The sequence below is a fragment of the Agelaius phoeniceus genome, chromosome 18, assembly GCF_051311805.1.
Source record: "Agelaius phoeniceus isolate bAgePho1 chromosome 18, bAgePho1.hap1, whole genome shotgun sequence".
NCBI classification, from domain to species: domain Eukaryota; kingdom Metazoa; phylum Chordata; class Aves; order Passeriformes; family Icteridae; genus Agelaius; species Agelaius phoeniceus.
Window position 1 is genome coordinate 4,480,220 of NC_135282.1, and position 11,548 is coordinate 4,491,767.

The window sequence follows — 11,548 nt, forward strand, 5'->3', positions numbered from 1 at the left end:
ACACTTCCCCCTGTGTTTTTCCAAAACCAAGATGTTGCAGAGGCACTGGAAGATGAGATCCAGGCATGCTGGCAGCTGTGTTTGAAGGGAAAAGTGGTTGGCAAGGGAATGTTTAAGGAGCAAAGACTGAGCTGGGCTCTGGCTGCCTGCAGCAGGACTGGGGAGGGTGACAGCTGGGGATGGAGGTCACCCCCCTGCTGCCAGGGCCTGCTGGCTCTGACCTCCTGTCTGCTCCCTGCAGCAATTCTGTGCAGGGTCCTGTTTGTTTTTGTCCCCCTGATGGTGGCCCTGGTGAGCACTAAGTGACAGCTCCCCCTGGGTCAGCTGAGTGCCAGCTGTGAGTCGGGGAGGGCAGAGCTGCTGGCACTGCCCTGCAGAGGGGATTCCTGGGCACAGCTGGCGCCAGGTGATCACTGAGGTAGGCACTGATGGAGAGCTGCAGTCACTTGGGACAGCTGTGTCACAGGAAATTTGTCAAACAGAGTGAGAGAACAGAACAAGGCTGTAAAAACCTTAAATATGAGATTTAGGCACCTTTATTAGATGATTAGATTTATTTATCTAAGTGATGCTCAGTTGCCTCAGTTAATTCTTGGCTCGTCGTTTTCCTACTGTGAAGTTTCTCAGAAAATGAAACAATTCTTATTTATTCCTGACTTTTTGAAGTAGTGGTGATGCTCAGCAGGCAGAGCTGCACCAACCCTCTGTGAGCTCTCCTGTGCCATTGGGATAACCTGGGAGCAGAGGAGGCTCCTGTCCACCCACCCCACTGCAGGTCCATGGCTGAAATTCCATGTTTTCCCTGAGTGCCTCTGTCCTGCAGGTGAAGCAGATCATGGAGGAGGCTGTGACGAGGAAGTTTGTGCATGAGGACAGCAGCCACATCATCTCCTTTTGTGGTGAGTCTCCTGTGCTGGCCTGGACTGGGGGCTTTGGTGCTGGGAACCCACTCCAGCTCCAGGACCTTGGGCTGGGGGAATGGGGAATGCCAGAGGATGGATTGTTCTGGCAGAGGTCACAATCCCTGAGGTCTTTGTGCTTAAAATATACAGGGATGTGTCAAAAGAGGGAGGGATGCTGGCAGTGAGGAAGGACTAGAAACAATGTTTTATTTTTAAATTCCCTTGAGAACTGATCCAGCTGAAAGTCTGTCAAGTCCAAATCTTTTCTTTGCTGCTATGGAATAGGAGTTTATGGAAAGGTGTGACTGTGTTCACAGGGGTCTCAGGTTGAGGGAAGAGATGAGGATTTGACTCCATGTTTCAGAAGGCTGATTTATTATTTTATTATGTATATTACATTAAAACTATACTGAAAGAATAGAAGAAAGGATTTCATCAGAAGGCTGGCTAAGAATAGAATAAGAAGGAATGATAACAAAGGTTTGTGGCTCAGACTCTCTGTCCGAGCCAGCTGGGCTGTGATTGGCCATTAATTAGAAACAACCACATGAGCCCAATCCCAGATCCACCTGTTGCATTCCACAGTAGCAGATAACCATTGTTTACATTTTGTTCCTGAGGCCTCTCAGCTTCTCAAGAGGAAAAATCCTAAGGAAAGGATTTTCCATGAAAGATGTGTCTGTGACAGAAAGGAGGCTGGGCTTTCTCCTTTCCTGTTGGGCCCTCACATCAAAGACACCCAGGAGCCTGTTCCCAGCCCCTGGCCCTGTGTGGCTTTGAAAGAGCAGAGCAGACCTGCAGGTGTGACTCATTCCCTGCTTTTCTGTGCAGCACCAGGCTCCTCAAACTGCCATTATTTATAGGCCCCTGTGGCAGGGAGCTGAGGCATGCAGGCACCAAGGGCTCCTTGCTTCCCTTCTGGCCTCTTAAGGTGCTGCTGCATTTCCCTGCTTCCTGGTGTCCCCCTCCTGCATTCCATCTGCTGGAATGGAGCATCTCCATCCTTCACCTTCCCCAGTGCTGTGGCTCTCCAGGAGCTGGGTGATAAATAACCTCTCATAAATACCCTCTTTCCCTGCCAAGCAGAGTGTGCTGCAAGCCTGACTCTGGCTGCCAGAGCTGCCCTTTTCCCTGGAGACAGCTGCCTTGCCTTGCCTTCCCAGCAGAGCCCTCTGCACAGCACAAACCCCTGGGGATGGAGCCAGGGGTCTGGCAGGGGGGGTTTTGGAGCAGACAAACACGAGCTGGCATCTGTCACACCCAGGCTGCCCTGGGAGGCTGATGGGGAGCCCAGGGTTTGGTGCCCACGTCAGCCAGGGCTGCTCAGCCCCAGGGGTTTGGATCATGTCAGAGCTCTGGGCAGCTCAGGAATATTTTCAGTCTTTTGCCAGGAGTCAAAGCTTCCCCCTTAGCTGGGTGTAGCTGATGCACCATAGATTATATCCTGGATATCCTGGCTCTGCTCTAAGTTATATCCTGAGGGGTGAGGAGAATCTCTTTGCAGTGCTGACAAAACTGAGCTCCAAAACTCATCCTAGTTAAAAATCCTGCCATCACCCCTGGATTTACTAGAGCATGGGGAGAGTTTTTCCTGTGGAAGCAGCACATTTCCCTGTAGTTTGCCAGCAGGAGAGGTGTTTTGCATGGGTTCAGACCTGGCACTGGGAACAGATGCTGCTGACAGCTCTGTCTTGGTGCTCTGTGCCAGAGGCCTGGCAGGAGCTGAGATTTCTCCCTTCCTGGCAGGAGCTGGGATGTGCTGCCTGTGACCTGAGCACAGTGAGGGAGCACCAGTGCTCCCATTTGTCCGCTGGGAATTTGGAATGGAACTGGTGGCACTGGGAGCTCCCTTTCTTGGGAGTGCAGCAGGGGCAGCCCTGGCTGCTCACCCCTCGTGGGTACCTGAGCTTTCAGCACCAGCCTGAGCTGGGCACCCCAAATGGGCACCCCTGGGTGCAGTCCCAGGCAGGTGGGGCTGTTTGTCACTTGCATTTCAGCCATGGAGCATAGGACACATGAGGGAGGTGTTGGCTTTTCTGGCAAAGCCATGGAGCAGTTTGGGGTTTATTTTATTTGTGGCTGCACATAATCCTGGGGCAGATGAAGCCCTGTGGGAAGGCTTGTGCAGGGGCTGGTTCCAAAGCCAGATGTCCATGCAGTGGCTCTGCCTGGCTGCTGGGGGTCAGCAGGGCTGGGCTGGCCCAAATCTTTTGTTGCTCTCACCCTCCCTTGGATGCTGCTGCTGGGCACTGAGCTCAGGCAAGGATCAGGGCAGGATAATGAGCCTCTCCCAGCCTGGGAGCTGTGAGATGGGGCTGCAGGAATGCCTTTTTCCATGTCTCCATGGAGTTCTTCAGCTGTAGGGAAGTGTGTGCCTTTCCAGGCAGGAGGGGAAGCAGCGTCCGGGCTCAGCTCAGCAGCGCTGGCTTCCCAGGGAGGAGGGAGCAGAGCTCCTTCCTTGTCAGGCCTGCATCAAGGGCCTGGGCACTGTGGGTCTGTGTGATTTTCCAGTGCTTTGATCAGCCTGTTTAATCAGCCTGTGTTTGGCACCAGACATCCATCCTGAGCCCTCCCAGGGGGCTTTGGGAACGAGCTGCTGGCTGAGCCTGTGTGTGTGTGTGTGCCTTTCTGTGGAGTCATGGCTGATTCCTGGCATCCCTGCTGCCCCTGGCAGGGCAGGGAAGGTGTCTGGGGCTGTCTGGGCACTCACTGGGGTTTGGTGAGTGCCTCTGGGCACAGTTCAGGACATGGAGTCAGGCACAGCCTTCCACAGGGGCTTAATGAGTCCCTGTGTCCCTGAGTGCCAGTGGAGTCCCCAAAGCCAGACTGAGCTGCTGGCACTGCCTGTGGTTTATCCCCAGGGTCATTGTTCCTTTCAGCTTTTCAGGAAAATGTTTGTATGAACATTATGGTTTTTTGGGGAAAGTTGCCCCATTTCCTGTGCTGCTTTAGAAACCTTCAGGGTGCCTGTCCTTGCTCCTGAGTTTTCTCCTCCTGATTTGCACCATCCCAGCACAGGGAGTGAAACCTCCTGTTCCAGCTGTGCCCATCCCTCAGACTGGGCTGAAGGGAAAACATCAGGGAGATGCCGGTTTCTCCACAATCCACAAGAAACCACAAAAAAAAAAAAAAACCACAAAAAGAAGAGTGTCAGCCTGTTTGCCCTCCTGCCTGGAGGAGCTGTAGTGCTTGTTGTTAATTCCCATGTGGGATAGGATTACAATTTCCTGAAGGCAAGGTGGGGATGCCTCTGCCTACTGTCTGATGAGTTTTAGGAGCTTCCATCCATGGAAGTGTTCAAGGACAGGTTGGATGTGGCTTAGAGCAACCTGGTCTAGTAGGAGGGCTCCTGATGAACAGTGCCTTTCTGGATTTCTTGTAATCCCCTCAGATCCTGGGGGTTGCTGTGAGGTCTCCACACAATCTTCTCTTCCCCAGGCTGAACAGCCCCACCTCTCTCAGCCTGACTCCATAGGGAAGGTGCTCCAGTGATCCCAAGGTTGGCTCAGTTGGGTAGAGCATGGCACTACTAAAGCCAAGATTGCGTGGTGCTAAAACTGTGTGTTCCACAATCCCTCAAAGAGCTGGACTGGGTGATCCCTGTGGCTCCTTCCAGCTGGGAATAATCTGATCCTGGCTCCATAGGGAAGGTGCTCCAGTGATGCCCAGGTTGGCTCAGTTGGGTGGAGCACGGTGCTGCTAAAACCAAGATTGCTATAACTCTATGTTCCATTGATGGGCCAATCCCTCAAAGAGCTGGACTGGGTCCTTCCAAGTGGGAATATCCTGATCCTGAGGCCTGTGCTCTCTCAGCCTGGCTCCATAGGGAAGGTGCTGCAGAGACCCCGAGCTGGCTGAGTTGGGTAGAGCATGGTGCTACCAAAGCCAAGATTGCGTGGTGCTATAACTCTGTGTGTTCCACTGATGGGCCAATCCCTCAAAGAGCTGGACTGGGTGACCCCTGTGGCTCCTTCCAAGTGGGAATATCCTGATCCTGAGGCCCTGTGCTCTCCGCAGCCGCCGTGGAATGCTGTGTGCTGTTCGGGCTGAAGCGGAGGGCGGCCGGGTTCCTGCGCAGCAACAAGATCGCAGCGCTCTTCATGAAGGTGGGCAAGAGCTTCCCCCTGGCAGAGGAGCTCTGCAGGAAGGTGCAGGACCTGGAGCAGCTCATTGAGAACGCGTAAGGCACCAGCGTGGCTGCCAGTCCTCTCTGCTCACTCGGGTTTCAGGGTGGGAAGTGTGGTTTGGGTCCAACTCGAGCCTCGACAGCAGGAATTGCTCCTTCAGTCTTCTCTCCTGGGTTTTTTACATCTTGACCAAACTGGTTGATGTTCTAGGAGGCTGAGTTGTGGTTGTGGTTTAAGCAGGGGTGGACAAGTTTTAAGTCTCTCTGCCTCAGGTCTGGTGCTTCAGGCACAGCTGAGCATGCTGCTCCTGAGCTGTCACAGTTTATGGACCAGTTCACCAAGCTGGAACCATGTTTGGCCTGTCTCAGTGTGCAGGGCTGGAAGCTGCAGTAATTCTGCTGCTGTTTGGGAGAGGATTACTCATCCTTGGACAATTAGCAGGGAGATGGATGCAGCAGCTACCTGAGGGCAGGAATTTTAAGCTGTCCTAAGATGAGCTGCTCTGCCTGTGAGCTCAGCCGTGGAAATGTGTGTGGGCTGCAGGGCTGTGCTGAGGGAGAGCAGAGTTCTGGGATTGTCTTTACCGTGGGGAACTGATTTGGTGATGTGGTTTCAAATGCAGGTGTGGCCCCTCTGGAGCATGGGATGGGATTGGGACAGGAAGAACCTCCAGAGCTCTGTCCCAGGCAATTCCCTGGGATCCCCCAGCCAACACAGTCAACACCCCCAAACCCCTGGTGGCAGGGGTGCCCTGGGCTCCCTCAGAGTTCAGGGGCGAGCCTGTGGTGTTGTTGTCTCTTGTCTTGTACCTCTAAAGGAGAAACCAAGCCCAGGGGGTCCCAGAGAACGTGCGCAAGGTGCCGAAGCTGCCCAACCTGTCTCCTCAGGCCATCCGGCACCTCTGGATCCGCACGGCCCTCTTCGAAAAGGTCCTGGATAAAATCGTGCACTACCTGGTGGAGAACAGCAGGTGAGCACTGGCACAGCCCACCCATGGCCTGCCCATGGCGCTGGGGGTGTTGCTGGCTGAGGAACACCTGTGTCCACAGGGGACAGGGAAGTCCCTGCAGGGCACGGGCCAGGTGTGTCACTCAGTGGGACTCTGGTGGATGCCCTGCTGCTGGTGACCACTGTGCACTCCTTAAAATACAGACAGGCCACGCTGGCCCTGGTGATGGCTGGGTTGTCAGGGCTGCATTGTCCTTGTCTTCTGGGATCTGCATGCTGTGCTGGGACAGGTTAGTTAGGAGATGGTGATGCTTGCAGTGTGCTGCAGGAGGGTTGCTGCTCCCCAGGAATTTCTCAGCCTGTTTAAGGCTTCTTGCCCTCTCCCCATCAAGGGGTGATACAGAAAGAGAAGGACATGATGGGGATTTAAACCACTGTCTGTAACTTGGCAGTGCTCCAGCATTCTGCTGTCCTTTATTTCTTCTAGTAAGTACTATGAGAAGGAAGCTCTCCTGATGGATCCTGTGGATGGGCCAATTCTAGCATCTTTATTGGGTAACCCTTGCTTTATTTGCTTTCCCTCCTTGCTTTCCAAACCCATGCTCCCAAATCTGTGATCTGCAGATCTGGGAGGTGACCGCGGCTGTGGGATCAAGGATGGTTCCCTTATGTTTGGGGTGTTCCTCTCCACAGTGGGGCCCTGTGCACTGGAATACACCAAGATGAAGACTGCTGACCACTTCTGGACAGACCCCTCTGCAGATGAGCTGGTCCAGAGGCACAGGATCCACAGCTCCCACTGCCGCCAGGACTCGCCCACCAAACGCCCAGCGCTCTGTGTGAGTGGGGGAAAAACCTGTCTGCTCCTCCCACATCCACACATCTGGGCTCCCTTTGCTTGGAAAGGCCTCTGGAGCCCTCTGATGAGGGAAGTCTTTGAGGCAGAGGTGCTGGGAATGTGGCCCATGGAGAGCACTGGCATGCCAGCCCCTCTTGGCACGGCATGCCAGGGTCTGTGTCCCTGGGATCATCGTGTATGAACCGAAAGCTGAATCTGCTCTGTGCATTGCAAACAAAATTCACTCCTGGGGCTTCTCGGAGCTTGGACAGAGTCAGGAATCCCCTTAGAGGACCCTGGGGGAAAGACTTCCAGTAGTGACTCTCATAAGTGAGGAGGGAGTGAGGTTCAAAGGAAGCTTTTGGGAAGCCAGAGGGTGTCTGTGCTCACCTCACATTTGTGAGTGTGTCTCTTGCAGATTCAGAAAAGACATTCCAGTGGCAGCATGGATGACAGGCCATCCCTGTCTGCCAGGGACTACGTGGAGTCCCTGCACCAGAATTCCCGAGCCACGCTCCTGTACGGCAAGAACAACGTCCTGGTGCAGCCGGTGAGTCCTGCTGGGCTTGGAGACACTGCTCTGCCCAGCAGCACCTTGTTCTGTCCCAAACAGATGCAGAAAAGCACATTTTCCATCTGGGAAGGCAGTGAGTGGGCTGTGTTTGTGGAGGTTTTGGTGGTGGAAGAGCTCTGCTCCAGCCTGGCTAGAAACACAGGCTCCTCTCCCTGCCCGTTCTTTGCCACCAAACTCCTTCTCCTGTCCCCTCCTGCTTCTTGTCGTCAAATAAATGAAGTGCAAACTGCTTTTAGTTCGAGCTATTAGGTTTTCCTTGCTGGGAAATTGCTCTCAGCCCTTTTCCAAGGCCTTGAGGTGTCCTGGAGTCTGTGCTGGGAGGTTTTCCAGGGACACAGTGGGTTCCTCCCTGGTTGTGGCTGGGTGGGCAGGGCTGTGTGAGGGGCCACAGCTGGGCTCCGGGGCTTTGTGCTTGTTCCAGCTCTGTGTGTCACTGTGTTTCTCCTCCCAGCGAGATGACATGGAGGCAATCCCGGGGTACCTGTCCCTTCACCAGACTGCTGACATCATGGCACTGAAGTGGACCCCCAACCAGCTGATGAACGGCTCCGTGGGGGACCTGGACTATGAGAAGAGGTGACTGTGGGGGGAAGTGTTCCCCTGGGTCCAGAGCTTGCATCTGGGATGCAAAGCCATCGCTGTTTTCCCAGAGAAACACCATCACCCTTGAGCCTGTAATGGGAAGGAGGCAGGGAGAGGGTGGCAGGAGGTGCTGTGAGATGTGTCTGCTGGGAAGTGCTCAGAGAGGGAGTGGGGCTTGTTCCAAAGCACACAGAGTGGTTTTGTTTGTTGCCCTGGGGGATTTTTTTGAGGGGAATGCTCTCCCTCCCTCCTGGCACACTGTGCTCCCAGGTTTCTCCTGGCTCCAGGAAAGTGGGAGTGTTTAGGACGTTGATGCTTTAAATTAGAGATCTCCAGTAGCACTTGGTCTCAGTTTCATTCATTGTCAGTTGTAGTTTTTTGTTTACCTGTGTACTTTTCATCTCCCTTTTCTTCTTGGCCCCTGGGCCGTTCAGTTGAGCCTGGTACCCTCCCCTAAAATCTGTTTTCATCTCTACACTCCTTTTCTGAGTTCTTGCCTTGGGCATCAGCCTAAGCTCTAAAAATTCCCAGTGTCAAGACGTGACCAAGGAAGAGAGGAGGCAGATGGCACAGTGAGTATGACTGTACAGGGAGTCACTCTTGCACACCTTCCTGTCCTTCACGAGCTGTTTTTAATGCTATTTAAGCACTATTTTTACAAAGTGGCAGAAGCTGCTGCTGCTCAGAATCTGGAAATTTGCTTTGTTGCAAAGCAGTGGGATGTGATTGAGTGCTGACACCCTTGGACAGCAGTGCTGGGCTCTCCACAGGAATGAAACCCTTCCTCTCTGCTCTCTCTGGTGGCCACCAGCTCTCCAGCATGTCCTAGATCTGCTCAGACACCTCGAGGTGCCTGTGCTGAGACAGTTCTTGAACAGAAGCAGCTGAGACCAAATCTGTTGTGAGCTCTGAAAAGCCCCACAAATTGTGAGGGTTTATTCCCCCTCCCTGGGGCAGAGCAGCAGCCCAGGCTTGGACCTCACTGCACATTTCCTGAGGGATTCTTGGGATGCTCCTGAGGGATTCTTGGGATGCTCAGAGAGGAGTGCTCAGCTCTGCAGGGCTCCAGTCCCTCCCTGCAGTTGCCAGGATCCATGGGCACATTTCCTGTGTCTGGGAACAGTGTGAGGGCAGAGGAACCACCCAGGGCAGGCAGGACAGGGCTGGCCTGGCTGAGCTGAGGTGGCAGGGACAGTTCCTGGCTCTGGAGGCATGTTGTCACTCACCAGGCTGGCATCACTGCTCTGGGATCTCATCCTTTCTGTGGCTTTGGCTGCTGCCCGGGGGTGAGGAGCAGGGTTTGGTGCTGCTGTGAGCAGCAGCAGAGCCTCTCACACCCTGGAGGCTCACAGCTTCTCTGTCCCTCTGTTGCAGCGTGTACTGGGACTATGCCATGACCATTCGCCTGGAGGAGATCGTGTACCTGCACTGCCACCAGCAGGGTAAGGCCACACCTGGGGCTGCTGGGGGCTCTGTCACCTGGCACTTGATCCCTTACCTCTGGGACATAGTTCTGTTGTGGCTCCAGGGCAGTTCCCAGAGCTCTGGGTGGTCACTGTGATTTAAGTGCTTCTAGAAAAGTCTTTCCCCTGCTCCTGGCTGTGGTGTGTCACAGACATGTTTTATGAAAAATCCTTTCCTTAGGATTTTTTTTCTCCTGAGAAGCCTCAGAAGCAAAATATAAACAATAATTATCTGCTGCTGTAAAATGCAACAGGTAGATCTGTGATTGGTCTCATGTGGTTGTTTCTAATTAATGGCCAATCACAGTCCAGCTGGCTCGGACAGAGAGTCTGAGCCACAAGCCTTTGTTATCATTCTTCGTTTTTCTTTTTTTATCTAGCCTTCTGAGATGAAACCTTTTCTTCTATTCTTTTAGTATAGTTTTAATATAATATATATCATAAAATAATAAATCAGCCTTCTAAAACATGGAGTCAATGTTCTCATCTCTTCCCTCATCCTAGAACCCCTGTGAACACCACCACAGTGGTGCTTGGCTGGGAGTGCTCCAAGGGGGTGATCCCAGCAAGACTTTTCCAGGGTTTGTCTTATCATGGAGTTAGAGAAGAATCCACACCAAGGAGAAAGTCCTTATTTTCCATTCCCTGAGCTTTCCTGCCTGTGCTGTTTTGTGACTGTGTTCACAGGGGCCCGAGGATGAGGGAAGAGATGAGGATCTGACTCCATGTTTCAGAAGGCTTGATTTATTATTTTATGATATATATTATATTAAGACTGTACTAAAAGAATAGAAGAAAGTATTTCATCACAAGGCTAGCTAAGAATAGAAAAAGAAAGAATGAATAACAAAGGCTTGTGACTCAGACAGAGACTCTGAGCCAGCTGGGCTGTGATTGGCCATTAATTAGAAACAACCACATGAGACCAATCCCAGATCCACCTGTTGCATTGCACAGCAGCAGATAACCATTGTTCACATTTTGTTCCTGAGGCCTCTCAGCTTCTCAGGAGAAAAAAATCCTAAGGGAAGGATTTTTCAGAAAATATCATGGCTACACCATTTCCCTCACTGATGGCTGTGTCTGCTCTCGCTGTTGCCAGCAGTAGACAGTGGTGGCACGGTTGTCCTGGTGAGCCAGGATGGCATCCAGAGGCCACCTCTGCGCTTCCCCCGTGGAGGACACTTGCTGCAGTTCCTGTCCTGCCTGGAGAATGGCCTCCTGCCCCACGGGCAGCTGGACCCACCCCTCTGGTCACAGCGGGGAAAGGTGGGTGCCTCTTCCTGCTGGGACCCTCTGCCTGGCATTAGTGGCTGCTGTGTTTTAATTGATCCCCTCCCCAAATTAATACATTCAATTAATTAATATTAAAACGTGGTGGTTGGGTTTAGCTCATGCCAAGCTAAACAGACCCTTCTGGAAAGCTGTGGGAGGGGTGCCCATGAAGGTTTGGCTCTCTGGGCTGTACTTTTCCTGTGCCCAGCAGGGTTATGGAGTCACCTGCCACTGGAAACTTGATCCAGGGAATGTGCAGATGTAGCAAAGCAGGTGGGGCAGGAGCTTGGGAAGGGAGTGGTTGGACCTGGGTGGCTGGTGAAGGGCAGGTTCTGCTCCCCAGGGAAAGGTGTTCCCCAAACTGAAGAAGAGAAGCCCCCAGGGCTCCTCTGAGTCCGCATCTGACAAGGAAGATGATGAAGCCACGGATTATGTCTTCAGGATCATCTACCCTGGGACTCAGACAGAGTTTGGTGAGTGCAGGGCAGCCTTTGGGGGGCTGGAGAAGCTGGGACATGGCACTGGTGGGCACAGGGCAAACTGGGAGGTGGTTCCAGGGGAGGGGCTCTGCTTGTGCCACTGCTGCCTGATTTCAATGTCATCATTTAAATCAGGCACCCTGGGAGGGTGGGAGACCCTGGCACAGAGAGCAGCCAGATGTGGAGACCCTGGCACAGAGAGCAGCCAGATGTGGAGACCCTGGCACAGAGAACAGCCAGATGTGGCTGTCCCATCCCTGGAAGGGTCCAAGGCCAGGCTGGATGGGGCTTGAAGCAATCTGGGATCATGGAAGGTGTCCCTGCCCATGGCAGGGAACTAAGTAATCTCCAAATTCCCTT

At 53.2% G+C, this 11,548-nt stretch overlaps 1 protein-coding gene across 4 annotated transcripts in view; it reads left to right on the forward strand.

Annotated features, from left to right (window-relative positions):
- The window catches only part of SGSM1 (small G protein signaling modulator 1), a 38,744-nt gene that overhangs the window by 10,273 nt on the left and 16,923 nt on the right, over positions 1-11,548 (forward strand). For 2 of the 4 annotated variants that reach the window (XM_077188055.1, XM_077188057.1), the window contains 10 exons: positions 824-899; positions 4,920-5,082; positions 5,847-5,999; positions 6,465-6,532; positions 6,671-6,816; positions 7,234-7,365; positions 7,841-7,965; positions 9,346-9,413; positions 10,537-10,703; positions 11,053-11,182. In XM_077188055.1, coding sequence (XP_077044170.1) covers positions 824-899; positions 4,920-5,082; positions 5,847-5,999; positions 6,465-6,532; positions 6,671-6,816; positions 7,234-7,365; positions 7,841-7,965; positions 9,346-9,413; positions 10,537-10,703; positions 11,053-11,182 — 1,228 coding nt within the window. The remainder of the gene's footprint in view (positions 1-823; positions 900-4,919; positions 5,083-5,846; positions 6,000-6,464; positions 6,533-6,670; positions 6,817-7,233; positions 7,366-7,840; positions 7,966-9,345; positions 9,414-10,536; positions 10,704-11,052; positions 11,183-11,548) is intronic. The other 2 variants (XM_077188058.1, XM_077188056.1) reach the window with 1 other exon arrangement.